At 39.4% G+C, this 24,782-nt stretch overlaps 4 protein-coding genes and 1 long non-coding RNA gene across 9 annotated transcripts in view; 1 reads left to right on the forward strand and 4 right to left on the reverse strand.

Moving 5' to 3' along the window:
* Positions 1-571: 571 nt before the first annotated feature.
* Positions 572-3,739, reverse strand: dynll2a (dynein, light chain, LC8-type 2a). Its single transcript, XM_017490215.3, has 3 exons — positions 3,580-3,739; positions 2,303-2,438; positions 572-1,867 (listed from the first exon to the last, which is right to left on the reverse strand). The coding sequence occupies exons 2-3, from the start codon at positions 2,432-2,434 to the stop codon at positions 1,730-1,732; spliced, it is 270 nt and encodes an 89-aa protein (XP_017345704.1). The 5' UTR covers positions 2,435-2,438; positions 3,580-3,739; the 3' UTR covers positions 572-1,729.
* A 1,222-nt stretch (positions 3,740-4,961) lies between these two features.
* srsf1a (serine and arginine rich splicing factor 1a) lies at positions 4,962-7,918 on the reverse strand. 2 transcript variants are annotated; one of them, XM_017491453.3, is made up of 5 exons: positions 7,841-7,918; positions 7,465-7,669; positions 6,481-6,683; positions 6,177-6,349; positions 4,962-5,625 (listed from the first exon to the last, which is right to left on the reverse strand). In XM_017491453.3, exons 2-5 carry the CDS (start codon positions 7,650-7,652, stop codon positions 5,431-5,433), a joined length of 759 nt encoding a protein of 252 aa, XP_017346942.1. In that variant the 5' UTR covers positions 7,653-7,669; positions 7,841-7,918; the 3' UTR covers positions 4,962-5,430. The 2 variants fall into 2 exon arrangements, with proteins under 2 accessions (XP_017346942.1, XP_053543342.1); XM_053687367.1 differs by having other exon boundaries at positions 7,775-7,907.
* Positions 7,919-10,474: 2,556 nt separating this feature from the next.
* aldoca (aldolase C, fructose-bisphosphate, a) lies at positions 10,475-14,767 on the reverse strand. Of its 2 annotated transcripts, none has more exons than XM_017490205.3 (9): positions 14,642-14,767; positions 14,322-14,455; positions 13,091-13,302; positions 12,847-12,901; positions 12,552-12,712; positions 12,373-12,456; positions 12,099-12,273; positions 11,640-11,839; positions 10,475-11,068 (listed from the first exon to the last, which is right to left on the reverse strand). In XM_017490205.3, the coding sequence occupies exons 2-9, from the start codon at positions 14,431-14,433 to the stop codon at positions 10,973-10,975; spliced, it is 1,095 nt and encodes a 364-aa protein (XP_017345694.1). In that variant the 5' UTR covers positions 14,434-14,455; positions 14,642-14,767; the 3' UTR covers positions 10,475-10,972. The 2 variants fall into 2 exon arrangements, with proteins under 2 accessions (XP_017345694.1, XP_017345695.1); XM_017490206.3 differs by having other exon boundaries at positions 14,322-14,473; positions 14,642-14,713.
* On the forward strand, positions 11,806-14,082 carry LOC124629108 (uncharacterized). The gene is made up of 3 exons (XR_006983995.2): positions 11,806-11,947; positions 13,138-13,360; positions 13,477-14,082. It is a non-coding gene; the product is annotated as an uncharacterized LOC124629108 (long non-coding RNA).
* Positions 14,768-14,988: 221 nt separating the features above from the next.
* rskra (ribosomal protein S6 kinase related a) overlaps positions 14,989-24,782 on the reverse strand; it is a 14,251-nt gene continuing 4,457 nt past the window's right edge. Inside the window, exons 3-12 of one of the 3 annotated variants that reach the window (XM_017490203.3) lie at positions 22,389-22,472; positions 22,228-22,296; positions 21,287-21,356; positions 20,858-20,965; positions 20,185-20,225; positions 20,057-20,084; positions 19,038-19,127; positions 18,810-18,898; positions 17,758-17,868; positions 15,359-17,665 (exon numbers count right to left, since the gene is read on the reverse strand). In XM_017490203.3, coding sequence (XP_017345692.1) covers positions 17,402-17,665; positions 17,758-17,868; positions 18,810-18,898; positions 19,038-19,127; positions 20,057-20,084; positions 20,185-20,225; positions 20,858-20,965; positions 21,287-21,356; positions 22,228-22,296; positions 22,389-22,472 — 954 coding nt within the window. In that variant the 3' untranslated portion in view covers positions 15,359-17,401. Of the gene's footprint in view, positions 17,666-17,757; positions 17,869-18,809; positions 18,899-19,037; positions 19,128-20,056; positions 20,085-20,184; positions 20,226-20,857; positions 20,966-21,286; positions 21,357-22,227; positions 22,297-22,388; positions 22,473-24,782 lie in introns of all 3 variants that reach the window. The other 2 variants (XM_053687366.1, XM_017490204.3) reach the window with 2 other exon arrangements.

Below are 24,782 nucleotides of genomic sequence, written 5' to 3' on the forward strand. Positions count from 1 at the left end.
GACAACAATCACAGAATGTTCTCAACAGCAGATCTATGGAGCCCAACAAAATCGCAAATGGTCTTTTATACCACAGTGCTGTTGAATTCTTAAATCTGATTGGTCAGAGGTTGTTGCTTAATTTTCTATAACCGCAGCTCTGACTATAGTTCTGGCTGCAATCCAAATCACAGCATTATATAATGCACTCGTTTCTATAGTAACAGCTAATTCACAGGAACTTGCATGGCAGACTCTGCACATAATGTAAAGCCAGTAACAAATGCATAAAAAATGCTTTGTCATTTAACAAAAACAGTGTAATACTCAATATGACGGCTTCTATTTTTTGTTATTTATATGTAACAGTCAGATCCTACCACAGGACAACTATTACATTTGTATTTCATTGCAAACTGGTTGGGAAATTGCTAGAAGACAAATAAACTATACATTTCAAGATAGGAACATTACATCACCAAGGCATTGGTAAATTTTCCTGTAACAGCATCCACTTTCATGCATTATTCCATATTTAACACACTTTTATTCATCACTGGTTGTTCAAGAAACATATCTGGTCCAGCTTCACCAATGTGCAACTATATTCTTTATTGATATTACACAATACAGCAAAATTACTTATGCAAACAAAACCCAATTGACAATTACATCTTTTAATGACTGATCTGCTTTTGTCATGGGCAGTACCTGAGAGGGTACAGTGAAATGGAGTGTAAGTGTTTCACAGGCCTACCAACAGAGGGAGGCTTGAAGTGAAGGCTTGAAGTGCAATATACAGACAAGTAACAAAAACCTACACCTCATACATAAGTAGAGAAAGAAAAAAGGTAATAAAAAAAAAAAAACATGCTAAATGGCGAAATAATTCCAAACTTAATAGCAGACTGAAGGAGCTGGAGATTATTGTGTGCAGAGTCCCTTTATGTTCTGGCGACTGACAGAAATGAAAAATTAAAACAAAATAAAAGCTGAACACTCAAATACTCAAGAAGGAAAAAAAAAAAAAAAAAAAAAAAAAAAAAAACACAACTGTTTAATATATCTTAGATTATTCCCCATTAGACTCAATGCACTTGTAACATTGTAAAACATCTCAAACAAAAGGAAATGCAGATTCACAGACTAAGAGTGTAATTTGTGCATCTGTAACCCATCACTTTCCTAGCATACAATCACCAACTCCAATAATAACAAGCACCTAAGCTTATATTAACCCACATACACATTACTTATTTCCATTATTCTTCATCTCCACCATGGTACAGACACACACTGTGCTCATTAGAACTACATGGCAGCAATGACTACTTAAGAAGAAGAAGAAGAAGAAGAAGAAGAAGAAGAAAGAAAGAAAAGAATAAAAAAACACTGGCAGCAATGACTACTCTTAGAAGAAAAACACTACCAACACACATTTTGGATTTCATCTGCCAGTGCTTTATTTAAATCAAAACCACCCCTGCCTCCACAGCTCCTATGCGTGAACAAACTCGTCAGGACCAGAAACAAAAGCTTTCCCGATAAACATGGGACACTTACTGAAAAGCAACTTAACCTCAACATATGCACAATTAGTATGGTATACGGCCCATGCAGTTACGCACAGTCAGCATAGTCATGGTATGGCCTTGTTTAATATTTGTAGCATGTGGTTAGACAGGACACTGGCCACTAGTGCATCTTGGTCCATGTTGGAAACGAACATTCTACTCTCGCCGCAAGACTTTCAGCCGGATTTGAACAGGAGGATCGCCACCTGGCCCAAGTAGAAGTAGATGAAGTGCTTCGTCTCGTGGGTGACGTAGCTGCCAAAGTTTCTTCCTACGATGCAGTGCCATGTTGGGTTGTACTTCTTGTCAAACTCCTGTAATGGAGTGGGGAAGAAAAAAAACAAACAAAAAAAACACAACACTTCAGGGACAGTCTTTATTATGGGGTTCCTGGACATTGTCCTTTAGTAAACTCAAGTGTCTTAGCGCCCCAAAAACACTGGCTCAGGTCATGATATGGGTTTTTTTTGTTTTGAAAAAGACAGACAGACAGACAGACAGACAGAGGTGGGGGGATTGAACACAATGAAGAGACTGTATTTGTCTGATTATGGAATTTCAACAGCGTTATCTGTGCAATCAACCTGATCTCGTTAGAAATGCAACGAAGTCATATGCGCACGTATGAATGCTAATTAAAATGTTAACATGTCACAAATTCGCATGCGGATTTCCATGTTGAGTATTAGGTGATCATGAAAAGCAGGACTTGGGGAAACGGTTCAAATCGCTGCTGTGATTAAAGTTACCTTTTTGATGTATGCTGCGATGTCCTTCTCAATGTTGTACTTCTCCATGGCCTGAGTTGCACAGTCAACTGCATCCTGCTGCATGTCCTCAGACATGTCAGCATTCTTGATCACAGCTTTCCTGTCAGTCATAATGCTTGAAGATGGAAAAAAAAAAGCAACAAAAAAAAACTAAGGAAATATCATCTCTCTATGCATGCATGCACACACACACACACACCCCAAACGTTTAAGTACTACTCCAACCACTGGATTTATCCATTGCTCTCTGTGCCTTTTAGGTGTGGCTCTGTCTGTTCATACTACAATTCTCATAGAACTACTTTGTGTCATCTTTCAGCTGTAACAGCTGTAACAGTACGCCTGGGTTGTATTCCGGCTCACTTCGGATAACTTAATCAATGCAAATGCATTGAGCTTGACGTGAAGTGAGCGCCCCCCCCAAAAAAACCCTTCTGCCTACTGTTTGCCTTCTGCTTAACAGAGAGGCCTTTCATTGGTGTGCTCTTAGGCTGTTCTCTCACTGCCAGAAACACTCTACACACTCCAAGGATGTGTTTTGTTAAGGTAATTCTGGGACACCTGATAAGTCGAAGCGAGACTAAAGTAGGCTAAATGCTTTAATGGATGGTTCAGTTCTTTTACAGCACACACACACACACACACAGGGCCAAAATAAAGTCCAACCAGCCTCAGAGGAACACCAGCTGCTTCTGAGCAATAATAATCCACATTATAATGAATTCATAGTCAATTAAATGGCAAGACATCACTCAATTCCTGAAGACTATATATACACACTGGATGGCCAGTGTTTCTACTAAGGTGGAGAAGAAAGCAGAACTTCACACCTAGTGTAGTCTAAAACATGACTATAAGAATAAAGGAGCCATTTAAGGCTCAGCACATAGTAAGATAGTCCTTCATCATCACGCGCTAGCTACTCTTCTGTTTGGATCTTTAACTCTTCATCGAAATCACACATTTATCCATCTTCCCTGTGACTTCTGGAGACGGATGCCTGAACCAATCTGATCACGCTTTCAAAAAGAGAAAAGCACAGGTTAGAGATCTAATCTAAAAGCACACAACAGCTGCTGGGTCTGATCTCCCAGGCGGGTGGTGATGGCCTACTCGTCCGCACGCGCATGTGGAATTACACGCTGCTCGTGCAGGAGTGATCTTCACCAACACTAACCTGTACACAAGCATATAACCGGATTCATTTCAGTCGCTCATTAAAGCACGAGCTGGACCTGCTCAGTAATGTGACTCACCTTCAGTTGATGATGTGTCGTTAGCAAATTAAGAATAATACTAAGAAGGAGAAGAAATATTCACAACAGCCCGAGTTTGGACGTTTGTATATATATTTTTCTTGCGCGTGCCGTCAGGATGAGCTTTGCATCTACAAGAAGTCAGAGAGAAAGAGAGAGAAGGAATGAGAGAGATAGATGTACGCTAAAAGGGTCCTCATTGGCTGCAGCTCTCCGCCTCCGCCGTGTGGTGCGCGCGCGTTTTCCTCTCGCGCCGCTCTGCCTGCATCTTATTTCAACCCACAATGCATCTTTGACCGGATCAGAGTCGGAAACACGACGGGCTTTCACCACAGCCTTTCATCTCATATGATCAACATGCTGTGAAATCAAACGTCATTTCACCACCTAATCCCAGTGCATCCATCTTTTAAATGGGTGTGTGTGAGAGATTAACTCTGATCATTTTAAGATGTTTGTGATGTTATATAACATTCTACACTTTCATAACCATGATAGATACAATAAATACAGGAGGCACTTGTTATGCATCAATGTTTGATTTTATTATCATTTATAGATGCAAATGTTCACTTAAACAAAAAAAAATATTAAATGCAAAAAGCATCTACAACAGTCCAGCAAAGGACAACTGACCATCTAAAAATTGCATGAGGATTACCCCTAAACAAACTTCCCTTCAGTTACCAGATTGCTCCTGTTGAGTCCATCCCACAAGACTGCAGCATGTCCTCCTCTCTCTCTGTCTCTGTGTGTGTGTGTGTGTGTGTGTGTGTGTGTGTGTGCGCGCACGAGTGAGAAGACCAGTGGAGAAAGGCTTCCAAACGCATTTTATAGGAGGTGGGTTTAAAAAAAAAAAAAAAAAAAGGTCTTTTGTGTGTATGTATAGATATCTCCTGGAGGAATTGCTTATTCCTGTTCCATGTATCCAGCATTCCCTAGCCTATCTTCATTAGGAACTGATCCCAATGAGCCGGCATCCATTGAGCCTCTCCTCCATCTCAAACCTTTAAATACCAGCAAAACCAAGAAAAGTTGAGAGTTAGAAACATGTTCACTCACAATCCTTTCTATAATATGCATATAATGATGAATATTATATTTATTGATATACCCAAGACCGCTATGCATCAAAAGTGAATGTCTACCTTGATTTAGGAGCCTGGCGAATCAAATCAGACGTAAAAGTACAGAACAGCATGAGATATTCGGTTAAGACCAAAAACACACCACCAATTGCATTAAGCTTGAACATGTACTTCTGTGCTGTGTTCTACCCAGAGGAAGCACGATGAAATCCCTCTGATTTGCTGGTAAAGAAACATTAAACATCATAAACAATAGAGACCTGACTGTTTATATATTTAAACCTGTAACTCAAATTATTCAGCAATTCTTTATTACAAAGCATCAGTTCATTGTTCTTGTCAAGAGATACAGGAAGACAAAAGGGTAAAATACACGTGAGCCCACTCTCATGAAAGACAGTAGATGGCGTTTACAAAAATATTCAGAGGTATTGAACAACTCTTTGTTTGGTCAACGAGAGTTCCGTCTTGTATTCAAAAGAGGACAAAAGGAAGGTGAGAATGTGAAAGGGAGGCGAAGTAGTCCTTTAAAAAGCATCGTTAAAAATTCGATGGGTGTTGATGGTTAAAAAGTGGGGGTGGAAGACAAGGGGAGGTGGGGGGCCAAGCAGAAAACAAGGTTCACAAGGAAGCGGGGGTTGGGGACTAAAACTAGTATTTAGAAAAAAGAAAAGAAAAGAAAAAAAAGAAGAGGGAGGGGTGGACAGGGGAAGGGGAAACTCAAAAACTCAAACCCAAGGCACCAAGCAGTGCTGAACTTGGCTTAGGAACGAGAGCGAGAGCGGCTGTGCCGGGGGGAGTACTGTGGGGAGCTTCGGCCACGGCGTGGCGAATAGCTACGGCTACGCTCATTGCTGCGACTGCGACTTCTGCTGCGACTGCGGCTCCGGGACCTTGATCTTCCGTAACTTGGACTGCGTGGACCATCCACTTTCACACGGATATATGCAGTTTCCCCCTGATGGGCAAAAAAAGAAAACTTGGCTCTAAGCACCAACCAGACCTCATAATAATAAAATACTTACCCATCATTTAACATGCCCTCAATGCATATTCTATTATAAGTGACTTTACACAGCTTTGGTAGTAGACTTGGTGTTGGTGCACACGGGACTTTAATACTCTCTCCAGCCTGTTTCTAAAGGAATTATAACAAATCCTGGACATTTTCGACTAACTAGACCGCTTCCACAGTGTACCATTTTCCAGAATATAAACTAAAAAAAAAAATAATAAAATTTTTAAAAAATACTGTGTCTTTAATCGAAAAAAATCTAAATAAATCCACCCAACCAACAGCTGCATCAACAGTGAAGCTTTGATGCATGGCTATCTTGAGCCAGACACTACCAGGTTTGCATCATGACTTTGTGAAACTCTTGTCCTCCAGGTAAATAAACAAACTAAAATATGGATCTACCGCAGATTTGCTTACCTTAACAAACAAAAAGAAAAATCCCACGATATGGCAAGAACATCCAAAAATCTGAACTAAAATCTCAAACCTACCTCATGTGACCGGAATTTAGTGTTATCCAGTTTTCGCACAGCGTAGGTCATGTCTTCTTTGCGCACAAACTCCACCACACCGGTGCCGTCTCGGAAAACATCAGCATAACATACATCACCTGCTTCACGCATGTGATCCTTCAGATCTTGCCAGCTGCCGCTCGGTGGTAACCCTACAGGAAACAAACCGATATGCTTATTGTGCAACATACAGAACGTTGTACAGGTGTACGACATCAACATACGGTCCTCTACACAAGCATAGTTAATATGATGAGAAAAAATAAGCATGCTAAAGATCGACCTGAAACAATCACTCTGTATTCAGATCGCCTGGATGGAGGTCCGTATCTGCCTCGGGGAGCTCCGCCGCCACCGCCGCCACCGCCTCCACCACCACCAAAGCCTCCTCTCCCCATACCGCGTCCACTTCTGGGAAACTCCACTCGAAGCCGGTAGCCATCATAGTCATAACCATCCCGAGCGTAAACTGCATCCTCGGCATCCCTGAGAGGGGAAAAACACAAACCATGTTCATTTCTACATCTTCAGCTTACTCTGTATTTTCCAACAAAATGGTCACACACACACACACAATTTATACATATACACATACATATAAAAAAAACTGTGTATATATAAAAATTGTGTGTAAATATACATATTAAAAAAAGTGTGTGTACACACACATACATACATACATACACACATATATATATACACACACACACACATAAATTAAGATGCCTAAAGTTATTTTGTCTAGAGTAAAAAGAAACAGAATGACATCCTGAAAAGAAACCCCAGCAGTAAGTGTGTAGATGATGAGGCACTGAGGACTTACAGGTTATTGCTCTCAGCAAGCTAGCAGCTTTAGCGCATTAGCGAACACAGAGTAGCTTAGCTAGCTAACTTAATTAATACGCGGAGTCTAACAATTTTGTAAACGTGACTAACGTCTCGGAAACGTTTCCTAAATAATCCGAAATGCCAATTTTAACGCCGAAAAACAACCAGCGGGAACTCAAAACCAAACCTGCTAGCAGTTAGCTTAAACCTGCGTGACGCCATCATTAGCCGACACTGGCCTGCAGGCTACAACACAGTAACAAACTGGCCACATACTAATATTTATAATGCACCATGCACTACGATAGCTGCATTATTTACAACCCGACTAGTTAATGCCGTTAAGTGGGGGACAGATAACGGCCACGACCGTCGCAGGATAGCGAAACTATGCTAAGCTAAGCTAAGCTAAGCTAAGCTAAGCTAAGCTCTCACTTACCTGGGGTCCTCAAACTCGACAAAGGCAAACGGAGGGCCACCTCGCCGGTTTTTCAGATCGATATCTCGGATCGCTCCGTATTTGTAAAACACGTCCTCGACGTCTTTCGTGCGGATATCAGGAGGAAGATTTCCCACATAAATTCGGCAGTCGTTGCTCCCAGCGGGGCCTCGGATCACTCCAGACATGGCCAAAAAGACGCGTGCTGTAAATGAAAACACACACTGCGGTCAAACCAAACGCAAACAAACGACTTAACATGCACATATAACACACACGCAACAAACCGCCGTGCAAAAGCGCTACACACCAGAAGTAAACAGCGGAGTAGTAAACTTTCCGGTGCAGATAAGACAATAAGCGCGTGCTTCCCCACCTGCACAGTGCGCTCGCGCGTCCACTTCCTCTCCACATTAACCGCGCTCAGCGGAGCGGATGAATCCCGGAAACTCGGGGGGGGGGGGTCAGTCGCGAATCCGGCTACATCCGCGAGACGAGCTAGTTCCAAACGTACACTCATTTTGTGTATTTCCATTAAATGCCAATACAGTGCTAAATAAACATTTTTTTAGGTGTTTAGTTTCTCCATCTTGTCGATAAACAACAACTTATATTAATTGGTAACTCCTTTAAAGTTACTGTGCGAAATATAAATCAACCTCAGAGATCATAATATTATTAGATATAGATTAGACTATAATTCCAGCAATTAATAACATATATTAATTATTCTCTATAACTTTTAGAAGAATGTATGCAGAGATGGGAAGTAACGAAGTACAAATATTTAATAGTATAAATGTTTCTGGTATCAGTACTTTTACTTCATTATTTATTCTTCTGACAACTTTTTACTTTCACTCCTTACTTTTTTTTTTTCTTTTTTAGAAAAAATATCTGTACTTTATACTTCTTACATTTTTTACACAAATATCTGTACTTTCACTCCTTACATTTTTTACACAAATATCTGTACTTTCACTCCTTACATTTTTTAAACAAATATCTGTACTTTCACTTGTTACATTTTTTACACAAATATCTGTACTTTCACTCCTTACATTTTTTACACAAATATCTGTACTTTCTACTTCTTACATTTTTACACAAATATCTGTACTTTCACTCCTTACATTTTTTACACAAATATTTCTACTTTCTACTTCTTACATTTTTTACACAAATATCTGTACTTTCACTTCTTACATTTTTTACACAAATAAATGTACTTTCTACTTCTTACATTTTTTCTTCTTACATTTTTTTACACAAATATCTGTACTTTCACTCCTTACATTTTTTTTATACAAATATCTGTACTTTCACTTCTTACATTTTTTACACAAATATATGTACTTTCTACTTCTTACATTTTCAAACCAGCCTCGTTACTTTAGTTTTAATCTGTATTTGGTGCATGATCAATATTGTTCTTTCCTGGCTATCACGCACAACAAACGTAAGCTAAGGCAACAAGAAGAATGGCAAATGTTATGGATGAGACAGAGGGAGTTAATGATGTGGACATGACTGAGAATAGAGACATTCCTGATCACCCATGGCCATACATGATGGAGATGTTGGAAACTGTCGGCGTCAGAAAGGATTCCTGGCGAATGCACTGTGAATTGTGTCAACCTAACAAGCACCAAGTGCTGTCTTTCAAGAATGTTTCCTTGTTATCTCTTTCTTCTCATGAGCCAATTCAATGTCTTCAGTAATAATAGTCTGTTTACTATGTTTGCTAGGTCTGTAATGTTAGCATGTATTCATATGGGTGCTTTAGTGCAGCTCAACTTTAGTGCAGCACGTGTTTGCTAACGTTAGCAGTAGCATTGTGAATTGTTTTATTTAAAAGTAGACATTTCAAGCTCTATTTAGACATATGCTTCATGTTTGTGTCATAAGTATTCATTTTTGAGACGTGTTTCAGAAAGATTCAGCTGAAAGTTTATTTTCTTTTGCAAAAAAGCATAAGGTTTTGTTGTTATTGTGAGTGCACACAAATAAAAGTAGACCCTTTTATAGTTTCTATATATAGAATATTTATTAACATTATAGTTAATGATTATTTACACTTATCTGTATGGCCAAAAATTATGCTTGCACTCTAGTTTTCTTTCTGTTTGCATTTCAGTAAAATTTACAGTATAACTCACCTCAATTTTGTCATTGTTAATGCATTATAATAATTTTAAGTTGTTTCCAAGGACAAGAGGATGTGGTCTAGGTGATGGCAAATAGTTGGGTTTTTTTTGTCACTGTAGTCTTTTCTCTGCTTATGCTCTACATGGTGGTTGTTCAACCTGGACACATTCATTAGCTAACAAAATTTTAAATGTATTTTTTTGTATTAATGTATTAAATTAAAATTACCAGTGTGACAATAAAGGTAGTAGTAATGACTACTTTTACTGAAGTATATGTCAAAGCCCATACTTCTTTACTTTACCTTGAGTGAAAAAGTGTAGTCAGTACTTCAACGTTTACCAGAGTCTTTTTAAACATGAGTATCTGTACTTCTACTAGAGTGATGGATGTGTGTACTTTTGCCATCTATGAATGGATGATATGAAAATGCACAGGTGACAGCCATAGGCAGTCACATGACCTCTTCTTTTAACAGTGTAATAGAACTTAGTTAATTTCGTTTCAGCTTTACAGATACAGAAGAAGTGAGTGGGGCAACAGCCTGGGCTATTCACTCTGAAGGATCTCAGTTATCCATCCATCCATCAAGCCTGGAGCCTATCCCAGGGGATTCTGGGCATAAAACAGAGAACACCCTGGCCTGGGAGAGGAAGCTGGAGTACCCAGAGTAAACCCCCGAAGCACAGGGAGAATATGCAAACTCCGTGCAAGCAAGGTGGAGGCAGGAACACTGGAGGCAAACGTGTTATCCACTTAGCCACCCTGCCCTCCAATCTCAATTATTGTATTGTATTGTAGCTAGAATGAACATACTCATATACAGTTGTAATACTGACACAGAGTCAGTTGAGCCAGACAGGTGCAATATTTTCTGAATTTATTATACCTTATGCAGTATTGTCTGTTTTGTCACACAGAATACCACAACACTCACAAAAAGCACACAGCTCACAGGTACTAAGTGTAAATAAGCTTATTTCTATCCATTACACAGAAACATTTAAATCATCAGGCATTGCAAAGCACAAGTTGTGAAGAGAAACCCAAACTGGGTTGGCTGAGTGACAATATCACTAGATCACATTTATCTATATGGTATTCATAATCATTTAGAAGGCTTTCTAAACAATGTTTGAGTCGTTCAATTCATGTCAACAGCTCAAATACTGATTTAGCACAAACAGTTATGTATTGAACCCAAGATACACCTTGAAGTTATTGTGTGTGTGTGTGTGTGTGTGTGTGTGTGTGTGTGTGTGTGTGTGTGTGTGTGTGTGTATCAGAGTACAGTGGCAGTGGAATTGGCTGTATTTGAGGAGATTCTGAATAATGATAGACAGTTGGTAAATGTAGCATTTCAGTATGCATAGCTAGATAGGTAATGGGAAAGACCAGTAGCTCCACTGCTGTCCCCGCCACCAGAATACTTCCCCTGGGATGCCAGACTGTTGATCTGAAAGCAACCACAAGAGAGATGTGAGGACTAGTCGGAAAGTGAACAGTGTATACGGTCAATCCAGCATTTCAAATCTGTTCTGTAGCACAATGTTATCAATCTGATTAGGTATTTTGCAGGAGCAACAGGTATTAATCAGTATTTAAGTTGCAATATTAGCATTAAGACCCGGTAATAGACTTGCTAATAAATACAATATTTATTGTCCTGGGGTTAGGTAAAAAGCCCTAGAAATAGATTTACTGGATTAAGTTAAACCAGTGAGTACCAAGTTAATAAATTATTCATTAGCTTGTGAGATTGGACTTTTGTCCTTGTTGCTCTGTCACTCTGTTTTGTGCTTTAAACAAAACAAAAAATATTAAACGGTTTACAATTACTGAAAGTTATTTTTGTAAAATGTGACCAAGATGATTTCTGACAATTTAAATAAGTTGTAATTTTACTTGAACCCAATTTGTAACATGTATAGCTTATCTATCTCTATTTAACAATTGTAGAACGTGTGGAATCATCCATATGATACAGTCTGTGTTAAGACAGAATGGAAAAACATGACAGGACATGCCTCAGCACGTTTGATGAACTCCTCAGTGGCAGCACTCTGGTTTTCTTTCTGACCACGCCAGGTCTTCAGTGCTGAGGCCTGCAGTGCTCGACCAAAAGAAAAGGTCAATGCCCAGGGCTTTACTAGCGGGCAATTATTGATGGCATTTAAGTGGACAGAGGCTTCCTCTTCACTCTGGCCTCCAGAGAGAAATGTTATTCCTGGAAGCAAAAGTTTTTGAGTATTATGGACTTTAAAAAAAATAAAATAAAAAATCTCATATAATGGCAGACAATGTGAAGCTGGACAAACATAGAAAAAATGTACAGGTAAGTTCTGAACACACAGGTACATACAGTGTAAATAGAGTGATAAGACAGTGTAAGACGAAAGCAATGCAGAGAATTACAGTTGAACTACAGCAGAACAAGAATACATGGGACATGTAATCCTGAACATCAGTGATGTAATCGACGTAACCAGTGACTGCAGGAGGCACAGTGCGGCGCAGAGCAGTGATGGTCGCCATGGCAACCTCCTCGGCACTGTATTTGGTGGGGCAGCCATGTCCAGGGGTCACCATGTTGGGCTTGAGCAGGGTTCCCTCCAGATACACATGATGATCGAACATAGCCTTGTACACTGCTGCTAAAACCTGCAGCACAACCACGGATCATTTACACTGGCTTTAATATGCAATCACCTATCTTCAATTTCATATGGGATAGCAGCATTAATGGCGACTGACACTAACCCTCTCTGTAACAAACTGGCAGCGCTTCAGGTCATGATCTCCATCAGGTAGGATCTCAGGTTCCACTATGGGTACAATCCCATGCTGGAAGAAAAAAAAAACCCAAAACAACATTTAACCACACATCTTCATTTTGTGAATCTAAGAGGAAAAAAGATTTAATCAGTTTCACACTGGACCTGCTGGCAGATAGTAGCATAGCGTGCAATGACATTTGCATTTTCTGTGATGCACAGTGGAGATGGGGCCGTGTCACTGATCTTCATCACACAACGCCACTTGGCAAAATCTGCTCCATCTTTCTTGTACTGAGCACATCTCTCTGATAGACCATCCAGCCCTTAACAAGCATTCATTTAGAGTTTTAGTCATAGAGTTAAGGGTGAAACAATCCAGTGACCAGCAGAATCAAGCTAAAACAATCAAACAGTAAACAGTTATTTAGATGACGATGTACAAAAGTGTTAGGCTTACCTTGTGTAGTAGTTTCACCACTAGTTCCTGGCAAGGGAACAACTCCTTTGTCAACCTTTGGAAAAAATGAAAATGACAAACTTCTCATCTATAGTACCTTGAAATTTGAAGATCAATTAATCTCCCTTGTGTTACAAATTCACAAAGTAGCAAGCATTCTTTAGTAGCCATACAGTACTTCAACTTAAAATGCTTCCTTAGTGCATTATTAAAAAGTTCTGACCTCTAATAGCACAGCACATACCTTGATACCAATAGTGATCCCTTTGTCTTTGATCATTTTAACAAAAGGAACACCATCATCAGAAGTCTGGTAGAGGGTTTCATGGAAAAAAATGACTCCACCGATGCAGTTGTCAATGCGGTCGTCTGCGCTGAAGAGGACTTGGCGGTACTGGCGACGGTTCTCCTCTGTGTTCTCCACTCCGATCTGATTCAGACGCTTTCCCATGCTGCCTGTTGGTTAAACAATCCTCCCAGAGTGAAACAGTATCACGAATATGCTGGAAGCACTGTAAGATTAATATTCTGGCTTATAAAAGCACTATTAAATTCTCAATTCTGACTGTTGATTAATTTTCTGAATATGAATACATTTAATATGTTTCTATTCATTCATTCATTCTTTAGTAATTGCTTTATGCAGATCAGGATCACAGCGGAGCCAGAGCATGTCCCGGGAATACTGAGCATGAGGTGGGAATACACCCTGGACACCAGTCCATCACAGAGCATTGTTTCTGTAGTATGATCATTAACATGGACTTGTATAATGACTTACCACATGATGTAAGACTAATGATAAAAGTATTAAAAGTGTTTTGTTATTTAACATGATATGGTGAAAGTTTCTGTACGAAAATGTTTCTTGTATCATTTTATGGAAAGAGTCTTCACTGTAAGCAGTTTGTACGTTTTCCGTAACAGCAGAGGACTGAGGAGACCGAGGAGTTTTCCGAGCGTTTTCCGATTTGTCAATAATATCACATGTATTTTTTGTCTTATTAACTTCAAGAGAGAGAAAAATTAGAGGCTGCTGTTCCAGTTCAACATGTTTTGTGGACATTCCATAACATTAAATGTAACTATAAAACTGTTAAAAAGATGACATGTTGCTCTTTAATTAAAAAAAAAAAAAAAAAAAAAAACTGTGTCAAATCGATGTCAAATTACTGTACTACAAGTAGAATAAAACACTTCACAAGATGCTGTTATAATCTTTTGGTGGTAACAGTAACTCCGCTTCACTTCGTACTGCATCACACTGCATCACATGTATATATATATATATATATATATATATATATATATATATATATATATATATATATATATATATGTGTGTGTGTGTGTGTGTGTATATATATATATATATATATATATGTATATATATATATATATATATATATATATATATATATATATATATATATATATATATTCACTGACTGAATGGTTGAAGTAGTTGCACTAACCAACTGATTCATCAGCTGCTAGAATGCCTTTCCCAGGAGCCACGATGCGCAGAGCGATCTCATGCAGCTCCCTCTTCTGCTCCGTGGTGAGGGTCGGAGACTGGTGGGTCATCTTACACAACTGAGATCACAACCTGAGAACAGTAGGCTGACTGTATTATGGAAATAAAGAAGCCAGGATGAAGAAGTTCTCCTGAATCTCACAGGTATAAATGGTCCGGAGTATTAAATCTTAAAAGGAGATAAAGTTACTGACACACAACTACTGTTCAACAACAACAACAACGGCATACTTCACAAAGAAAATCAGAGTTACCCACCGAGTCCAAGAAGAGATGCAGATGCTCTGGCTTGCTCCGGAGATGTGATGAGGAATGAAATGAGAAGCTCTTTTTGTGACAGCAACATTGTCCCAGTTCTTTATGGTGGCGTCCCGGAGGAGGCTGGAACCTGTAGGGCGGAGCGTAACTTCATGACCTCATTAAGTGTTTTTGTAAAGGCCATGGAGGGGCATTCCTCCACCTCTAACCTGCTTTAATTCTGTTCTGGGGTTCTGTCATTTTAATGACAGTTGCATAGCTAATGTGGCAACATTAAGAAAGTGCTTAATTAATCAGAAACAAAAGTAAACAAGTAAACAATTATGGTGCTAAACACGGACATCTAAAGAGAACCGACAACAGCAGCAGGGAAGTCCAAAAATGACATCAATCCACTTCATTCCACTTCAATCCATGAGACAAGAGAGTGTTGCATTCCTTTAATAATGTAACTCAGAGGTGTCCAGTCTTATCCCCAAATGGCTGGATGTTTTCATTTCAGACAAAGCAAGAGCCACACCTCTTTCCATTTGTTTAATCTGTTGAATCAGACCAGGCACCACTGGTCTAACTAGAATAAATTCACTTCATGTGAATTCAAAATTCTGTAGGCAGTTAAATCCCAAAGCAACAATGACCATGTGAATGTTTTCAACAACTCCATGATCCAGTTTTCAAGGACAATTGATGGAGAACTAAGCTGATAAAAATCTCCACTGGGTTAATGTCTGCTGTGAGGTGGCCTAAATTTAGCAGCATTTCTCACTGAGGCAAATATTCAGGTTTGAGCAATCCACCTTTAGGGATGAGCCTGAGCAAAAAGAAGGTATAGACATATATATCTGAAGGTGTGTTGTGGTATCTGGCACCAAGACATTAGCAGCAGATTCTTTACGTCTTGTAAGTTGCAAGGTGGGTCCTCCATGGATCTCTGGACGTGTTTGTCCAGCTCATCCCACAGATGCTTGATCGGATTGAGAGCTGGGGAATTTGGAGGCTGAGTCAACACCTTGAACTCTTTGTCATGTTCCTCAAACCATTCCTGAATAATTTCTGCAGTATGGCATGGAGAATTATCCTGCTGAAAGAGGCCACTGACATTAGGGAATATCATTGCCATGAAGGCATGAACTTGGTCTGTAACAGTGTTTAGGTAGGTCGTACGTGTCAAAGTAACATCCACATGAATGCCAGGACTCAAGATTTCCCAGCAGAACATTTCCCAGAGCATCAAACACTGCATCTGCCGGCTTGCCTTCTTCCCATAGTGCATCCTGGTGCCATGTCTTCCCCAGGTAAGTGACACACACGCACCAGCCATCCACATGATGTAAAAGAAAACATAATTCATCAGACTATGCCACTTCTTCCATTGCTCCATGGTCCAGTTCTGATGCTCACATGCCCATTGTAAATGCTTTTGGCAGTGGAATGAGGTCTTCATTGGCACTCTGACTTTGCAGCTACACTGCCCCATAGGCATCAAGTTGTGATGCACTGTGTGTTCTGACACCTGTCTGTCACATCCAGTATGAACTTTTTCAGCAGTAGCTCCCCACGCACATCAGTTAGCCTTGCGCGCCATGACCCTGTCATTGGTTCACCGGTTGGCCTTCCTTAGACCACTTTTGGTAGGTACTAATCACTGCATACCAGGAACACCCCACAAGACCTGTTATTTTGGGGATGCACTGACCCAGTCGTCTAGCCGTCACAATTTGACCCTTGTCAAAGTCGCTCAGATCCTTACGCTTGCCCATTTTTCCTGCTTCCAACACACCGATATCGAGAACTGAGACAGTTACCATTGTATCGAGATAATCAATGTTATTCACTTCACCTGACAGTTGTTTTAATGTGTGTGTGTGTGTATATATAAAACACAAGTTAGTTTCATTAAGTGATCACATCTATTCAATTCTATTTGATTTTATTTGTATAATGCATTTAACAATAGACACTCTCACACTGCAGCTTTACGGAATTCTAGATGTAGATGAAGATCCCCAATGAGCAAGCCAGAGTTGACAGTGGCAAGGAAAAACTCAAACTTCATAGAGATTATGATCAGGTGCTGAACCTGATTGGTGCAGATTTAGGTAGATTTTCCAATGTTACTCTGCACATGCAGGAAAGATGGGGTCTGGGAGGGGCCCCCAGGGAAAATCACAAAGAGATAATGTTATATTTAGCCTACTCCACAGGGGCTTTGGGTTTTTTTTCCCTGATACCTAATTAAAAACATTAATAATGATGCTTTATCTGGTCTTCAATTTTCTGCCCTATTAAGGTTGCTCCCATTTGGGTTTGTCTTTGCTCTCACAAATAGGTCATACCAAGGTCTAAAAGTTAGATAGTACCATTCACAGTTACAATAATTTATATTGAAATCATTTCTAGCAAAATCCCACATGTGAATGATCATTTCCATTCAGTAAACATCCTGAAGCAGTTCCTACAGAACCATTCTAGCTTAGCCAAACCCAGTTTGAAAAAAGGGCAATGGATACAGAGATTACTAAAAGAAAAAAACAAACATTTAGGAATATTCTCAAAGGACAGACTAAATATGTGTTTATAGTTTATTTTAAAAGATTACTTTTCTTTTTTTCTTTACTCTGACAGAAGCACAATCTATAGCTGTGTTTATTTCAGATATATACATATGTTTGTATAGTTCATATTTAGAGTGTCAATTTTTTTGGTTCTGGTCTAGAAATGGTTGAGGATATTGCACCATATGCAGAATCTGAGGCCTCTTCAGTGTTGGTGAGGGATAGCAGGCGATAAATCTGTATTTGAGGAAGCAGCGTCAAAGAGATCACATTCAAAGTTCTGAAGCTGGTCGTATGTTAATCCTCTCATTGATTTCTCCGGCCGGTTAGGGTGATTCTTTAGCTCAAGGATTGGTTGAATGGGAATCTTCATCAGCACCTGAGAGTCAAATGAGACGCCATTAAAAAACCTCTGACTCATATAGCGTTCCAGACAGCGCAGGCGATGCATGGGAGTCTTGCACAGGAGCTGCACCCAGAAAACACAAAGAAAATGTGAGAGGTTACAGCTGTGTTTGTCTTCAGTCAACAGCAAAGGGCAAAACTGTAGACACCGCATACCTCTGTGAGCAACAGGGCCAGTGCAGGACTGAAGCTCAGAGGCATTTCATAAGGATACTCAGTGACTTTGGTCAGCATGCTGCTGTGGTCTGACTCTGGAAGAAGTGGGAACTAAATGCAAAAATTAGATTTTTATGGACTGTGAGGTCTGTTCAGTAACAATGGGGAAAACCAACACTACCAATGGGGAAAACCAACAAAACTAATGGGGAAAACCAACACTACCAATGGGAAAAACCAACCAACACTACCAATGGGGAAAATCAACACTACCAATGGGAAAAACCAACCAACACTACCAATGGGGAAAATCAACACTACCAATGGGAAAAACTAACCAACACTACCAAAGGGGAAAACCAACACTACCGTTAGGGAAAACCAACCAACACTACCAAAGGGGAAAACCAACAAAACTAATGGGGAAAACCAACACTACCAATGGGGAAAACCAACCAACACTACCAAAGGGGAAAATCAACACTTCCAAAGGGGAAAACAAACACTACCAATGGGGAAAACCAAAACAGAGGAAGTGCAAAAGATATAAAACAACATAAAATAAGAGAAAAAGTCATATAAGACAAAAAGGATCACAAAAACACTAATGATAATTAGAAAGTAATAGTAATAGTAGTAGTAATACTAAAAATTGCATTAACAATAACAATCTACAATCATCAATTGGGGTGTGTGTGTGTGTGTGTGTGTGTGTGTGTGGCATGGCAACACTTTCAGCTTAAATACTATACATTCATCAGTATTAGGGGTAAAATAGTACAAGCAATTCAGGTGATAACTAGACAACCCCGTATATATACATCTTTGAGTCAAACAGAGGCACTAGGTTCCGTTATGTATAAACCTGTTGAACAGCTCCCTCCATAAACAGTGCCAAACAGTGTAGTAGCTAGTGTCATCTGTTTTTTTTACTGATTTCCAAAATCATCTGTTGTGTTAGAACTGTGATTACATTCAATAATTCCATCAGATATCAATTCAGCCCTATTTATTTCAAATGACTAATTTATATATTATATATAATATATTACCTCTCCAGCAGCCAGTGTGTATAACAGGATGCCCAGAGACCACCAGTCTGCTGCGTGGCTGTAAGGACCCCCAGTCAGAACCTCTGGAGCTGTTCAATAGGAATGTACTGTAGTAATGTAGTATAGTAGCAAAGCAATATAACAAATTTATTTGCTATAAATAAGAAACAAATAAATACAGTCTGCCTGTGAAGATGGAATTAGTCAGTCTTATGTGCAAAATGTTACCCATGTATTGGATTGTCCCGCAGATTGTAAATGCTTTTTCACCACGCTCAAGTCGACGAGACAGTCCGAAATCTGCCAGGCAGACATGACCTGAACCCGACATCACAAATAGTTTTAGGATCAGTTAATGGGGAACAGCATTGCTTTTCAGTACAGGTCAGTGCTTATTACAAGAGTCAGCAGAACATCAGACAAAACTGTTGTCTCTTAATTTGGGAAGGAAAAAAGGAGGGGGTTCATGAATAGCATCACATAAATAGATAATTAATTATACGATGGGAATATACTGCGAACATGGTGCCGAGAAATTTGAAAAGCAACAAGCCTTTTTCAAGCCAAATTAATATTAGTCAAAGTGCCAAGCGGAAAGTGTATTATTATTTTTGCAAAAGCTTTCGAGGCAGTTGATCTGGATTTGTTACCCAAAAATGCATTTACAGCTTTACTACAGCTTTATTACAGTAACTACAGCCACAATGATGTCACAATGATGTAAGAGTCAGGATACAGTGATGTCATAATGGAATACCGCATGGAATTTTGCTCCTGCACTGAGGACTATCTCGCCATATTGCTCATAAACCAGTGCAGGTCTATGGACAGATGCATCTCTACCCTGGTAAAATTAGCTGTAACTCGCTTTATGTTCAATTGACTTTTACAAAATTTACAGTAACTTTTTACAGACTCTTCACTGTCACTCAACCATGTGGAGAAAATGATATCTAATCTCATTTAAGGACAGCTTTGTTGACATTATTGGCTGATATAATAATACACTACCGGCATACAGTCTGTGTCGTCACTGCCCAAGTTCAAGTTTAAATGCACTAATACTGTAGATGGTGTACTAAGAAAAGCCACTGAGTGTGATTATACCTTACAGATCAATATACAACGAGGAATATTTTTTGTATAAAAACTTTTTGTATACATTTTGTAAGTTGCATTTTTCAACTGCTCCGTGGCTCTCTAAAATTCCCTACCAGTATTACAGTTTGAGACCGAAGCAGCTTTACCTTGGTCAGTTAAAAGAATGTTCTCCATCTGGAAAACAGAGAAACCAATGACAACAAAGCATTCCAATATTACAAATAAGGCAGTTACTACACTAACTAGGCTGAAAACTGATAACATGTTCTCATACCTTCAAATCCCTGTGCATTACGCCAAAGTCATGAAGAAAACCTAATAAAAATCACAGAAAAATTGACCTGAGATTCCTTGCATTCCTTTAATGATAATGATGACGAGTCTTTATTTATGACATACATATGCACAGTGAAATTCTTTTCTTCGCATACCCCAGCATGTTAGGAAGCTGGGGTCAGAGCGCAGGGTCAGCCATGATACAGCGCCCCCTGGAGTGAGGGGGTTAAGGGCGTTGCTCAAGGGCCCAACAGTGGCAGCTTGGCAGTGCTGGTGCTTGAACCCTCGACCTTCTGATCAGTAACCAGAGCCTTAACCGCTAAACTACCACTGGTCAAATACTTTTCTAGCAACACTTAAAAATATTATAATAATATTCATTCATCTTCATTCAGGATGAGAGTCAGGGCTTATTCTGGGAATACTGGATGTGAGGTAGGAATACACCCTGGATGTAATGCCAGTCCATCGCAGCGCAACATGACAACACATATTTACACACTTATTCATACCTGAGGGAAATTTAGTGCAGTCAATCCGCCTACCTGCATGTTTTTAGAACAGTGGAAAGAAATCTGAGAACCTGGAGGAAACCTACGCAAACACTAAGAGACTGAGAATGTCTGTATGTGTGTGGTGTATATATCTCTGAGTGTGAGTAAGAGAGAGACCTAAAGCACTGCCGAGTTCAGCGGCAAACACCTGAACCTCCCTCTCTTTAAACTGGCCTGTTAGCATCCAGTAGGTGTACAGATCTCCAGTGCTGCAGTAATCACACACTAATGAAATAGTAAAAAAGCAAGATAGACAGAGAAAGAGAGAGAAAGAGAGATTTAGACATTTTCTCGGGTGCTGAAATTCCTTTTATTCTACATTTAATATCTCATTATTATAACCAGTGAATTAGATTTCAAACACTAAGCCGTGGGAGTGTATGAGATGCGCAAAATAATAAATGTTCAACAATGATGGACAACAGACTCCCACAGAAACACAATGCAACGAGAGACCTGCTGGGAACTCAGACTGGCAAATGAGTAGAAATAGCAGAGCAGAGAGAAGAGGTGAGGAAAGGGCAGGATGTGGATGGAGTGACTCACTGATGAAGAGGTTGTTCTGACTCTGCCAACAGTCCTCCAGACCGAGGACAAAAGTGTGCTTGAGCTGCCGCTGTGATGGAACAGGTAACAAACTAGAAGAGATGACGAAGCTGACAAACACTTAGCAGAAGTAAATCACAGCTTTTTATGACACAACAAGATCATGAAATGTTTTGGGGTGAATGTATCAGAGAAATTAATAAAGAGCCTGAGTTTGTGTGTGTGTGTGTGTGTGTGTGTGTGTGTGTGTGTGTGTGTGTGTGTGTGTGTGTGTGTGTGTGTGTGTGTGTGAGACAAGTAATGATGACACAGTGACAACATAATGAGGTAATAGTGAAGAAAATTATGTCACAATGATGTGAGTGAGGATACACGGACATCTGGGTGACATAATGATGAAACAATGATGTCACAGTGATGTGATAGTGAAGTCACAATATTGTCAGAATGATATTACATTGCAGTGCTGTCATAGTGATGCCACAATGATGTCATAGTGATGCCACAATGATGTCATAGTGATGCCACAATGATGTCATAGTGATGCCACAATGATGTCATAGTGATGCCCTCATAGTGACATCACAATGAGGTCACGGTGATGATCTATTGATGTCACAATGATGGAAGAGTGAGGATACAGTGACATCGGAGTGCCATCTCAATGGTGAAACCCAATGATGTGATAGTGAAGCCACAATGCTGTCCGAATGATGTCACTGTCACATTGCAGTGCTGTCATAATGTTGTCGTAATGATGTCACAACAATGTTATAGTGATGCCACAATGATGCCCCAATGATGTCACAGTGGTGTCACAATGATGTTTCTGAAGCCTAACTCAATGACTCAATGCTATGATTAGGTTACTGAAAACACTCTGTGTGTGCACGTGTGTGTGCGTGTGCACGTGTGTGTGCGCGTGTGTGGCTAATCTCCACCTGGATTTTAACCTCCTCTTTCGACTGTTCCAGGACTCCATGTCTCAGAACCTCAGATTTGGGTAAAACCTAAGCATCAACAAAACAAACAGCAAGTGAAATAGCAGATATTTCAGGACAGGAAAGACTGCTGTGTGTTAATCCACAGAAAAAGGTGTCACCTTTATAGCATAGGTCTTCTCCTTTGACCAGTCCTTCACCTTCAGAATAGGGCCAAATGATCCTTTGGCTATTACCCCAGTTACCTGAATAGAAAAATAAAAGTAACTTGTAATAAATTTGTTAAATTTTGGAATGAGCTACTCAGTTTACATGACACTAAATAAAGGTTATGAAGATTCTACTGGGGCGACATGGTGGCTCACAGCTCCGGGGTCCACGGTTTGATCCTGACCTTGGGTTAATGTCTGTGTGGAGGTTCTCTGCATGTTCTCCCTGCGTCCGCACGGGTTTCTACCTGGTTCTCCGGTTTTCCTCCACTCCCACAAAACATGCTAGTAGGTCTATTGGCTACTCTAAATTACCCTTAGGTGTGAATGTGTGCATGAATGGTGCCCTGAGATGTCCTGGCATCCCATCCGGGGTGTATTCCCCTCTCATGCCTAGTGTTCCTGTGTTCCAGCATAAAGTGGTTACTGATAGTGAGAGTATAGAAGTAATTACTAAGTAAAATAACGCCGTTTGTTTGTGTGGTACAGGCAGAACAAAGCCAAATGGTTTCTTTTAATATCTTTTCAATTCTTTTAGAGTGCTGAACTCCCACTATGATAAATGTAAGTGGCGTCTCTGGTGGCGTCTCCATACAAATCTTGTATGTCCTGCGTTCTGTTATTGCCTCTGACCTGGGAGACATGGGACACTCGTTTTACAGTCTTTGGACTGCATCGGAATTTTTGCTTCAATCCACCAATATGGATCTGTTTCGCTGGAAGCTCACCCTGGGTTAATGTAAAATATGGAGAACAGAGAACACTGGTCTCCCCTTTTCTTCTCATCTTTTCTTACCAGCTGTTTGGAAGAATAATAATAATCCATCCCTCCATCCATTTTAAATACCACAGGGAGCCTATCCCAGGAACTTGGGGCACCAACAGCAGGGCACAATCACACACACATTCACACACTACGGACGATTTGGAAATGCCAATCAGCCTACAAGACATGTCTTTGGACTGGGGGAGGAGACTGGTGTACCCAGAGGAAACCCCAAAAACACAGGGAGAGCATGCAGACTTCATGCACATAGGGCAGAGGAGGGATTCGTTCCACCAACCCTGGAGGTGCAAGGGAAACACACTAACCACTAAGCCCCATGACCGCAATAATAATAATAATAATAATAATAATAATACTAATAATAATAATAATAACAATAATAACAATAATAACAATAATAATAACAACAACAACAACAGCAGCAACTACAACAACAATGATCATAATAATAATTATTTCTATTATTATTGTTGTTGTTGCTGTTATTATTATTATGATTATGATGATGATGATGATTATTGTTGTTGTTGTTGTTGCTGCTGCTGTTATTATTGCTTTATTTATACAGCACCGTTGATATACTATAATGAAATTCAAGTTTTTTACAGTGAATAAAAAGGAAACCCAAAAGGCATAATACAACAAGCAGAAAATGTAAATGATATATATATATATATATATATATATATATATATATATATATATATATATATATATATATATATATATATATATATGTGTGTGTGTGTGTGTGTATATATTTTATATATATATATATATATATATATATATATATATATATATATAAATAACTCTTTTAAAAAAAGTAACCATAACAATTATTAAGAAATTAAGACCAATTTTTAATAAACCTGGTAAATCAGGGAGAAAAAAAACTTTAAGATTGAATAATGAATGCAGTTTAAAATGAAAAAAAGTGCTCCTAAAATAAAGAAATGATACAATAAATATCAAACTAGACAAAAATGTACCATAAAAAGGAATGTTTCAAGTTGCTTTACAAAATTTCAAACTGAAGATCCTTGCTAGATGTCTTGCGTATGCACTCACCGTGTTTCCACTAAACGCACCACTTCTATTGTGTTTTGTTCATGGAACACGGTTTAGAAGATAATCCCGTGTTGGATTATTTTATACATTGCCATGGAGCATATTCAGTTTGGCAGTCTTACATAAAAGAAGTTGCTAGTTCATTTTATATGTTTAAAAACAAGTAAAAGAAGTAAATAATGTATACTAAACAGGAAGTCCGTGAAGTCGTGTCAAATGAGACCCTGTAAACGTGTCTAAATTGTTTTTCCAGTGTGCGTCACGGATATCCTCCTTGGAGATTCCACACACCTTGGCTGGCAGCTTTCCACCCTCAGGAATTCTGACAACCCTAGCAACTGCTTACAAAACCACCTGCGAATCCAAAACAGCGTTTCTACCAGTTCAGACAGATGTGTGCGCGAGCAGCACATGCTGTATATGAGCCAGCTGTGTAGTCTCAATCTAATAAGAAGAAACTTCGACACCCCAAAACAGTTTGAGAAGGG

The sequence above is a fragment of the Ictalurus punctatus genome, chromosome 17 (assembly GCF_001660625.3).
Source record: "Ictalurus punctatus breed USDA103 chromosome 17, Coco_2.0, whole genome shotgun sequence".
NCBI lineage: Eukaryota > Metazoa > Chordata > Actinopteri > Siluriformes > Ictaluridae > Ictalurus > Ictalurus punctatus.

Coding starts and splice junctions, on each gene's coding strand:
- srsf1a (XM_017491453.3), bottom strand. CDS start 7,652: ATGTCTGGAGTGATCCGAGGCCCCGCTGGGAGCAACGACTGCCGAATT. Junction 6,350..6,480: donor ATACAGAGTGATTGTTTCAG/GTCGATCTTTAG, acceptor TGTTTCCTGTAG/GGTTACCACCGAGCGGCAGC. Junction 5,626..6,176: donor CTAAATTCCGGTCACATGAG/GTAGGTTTGAGA, acceptor TTTGCCCATCAG/GGGGAAACTGCATATATCCG.
- dynll2a (XM_017490215.3), bottom strand. CDS start 2,434: ATGACTGACAGGAAAGCTGTGATCAAGAATGCTGACATGTCTGAGGAC. Junction 1,868..2,302: donor TCGCAGCATACATCAAAAAG/GTAACTTTAATC, acceptor ACTCCATTACAG/GAGTTTGACAAGAAGTACAA.
- aldoca (XM_017490205.3), bottom strand. CDS start 14,433: ATGACCCACCAGTCTCCGACCCTCACCACGGAGCAGAAGAGGGAGCTG. Junction 13,303..14,321: donor AGCAGCTGATGAATCAGTTG/GTTAGTGCAACT, acceptor TTTAACCAACAG/GCAGCATGGGAAAGCGTCTG. Junction 11,069..11,639: donor AGTTCATCAAACGTGCTGAG/GCATGTCCTGTC, acceptor GGTTGCTTTCAG/ATCAACAGTCTGGCATCCCA.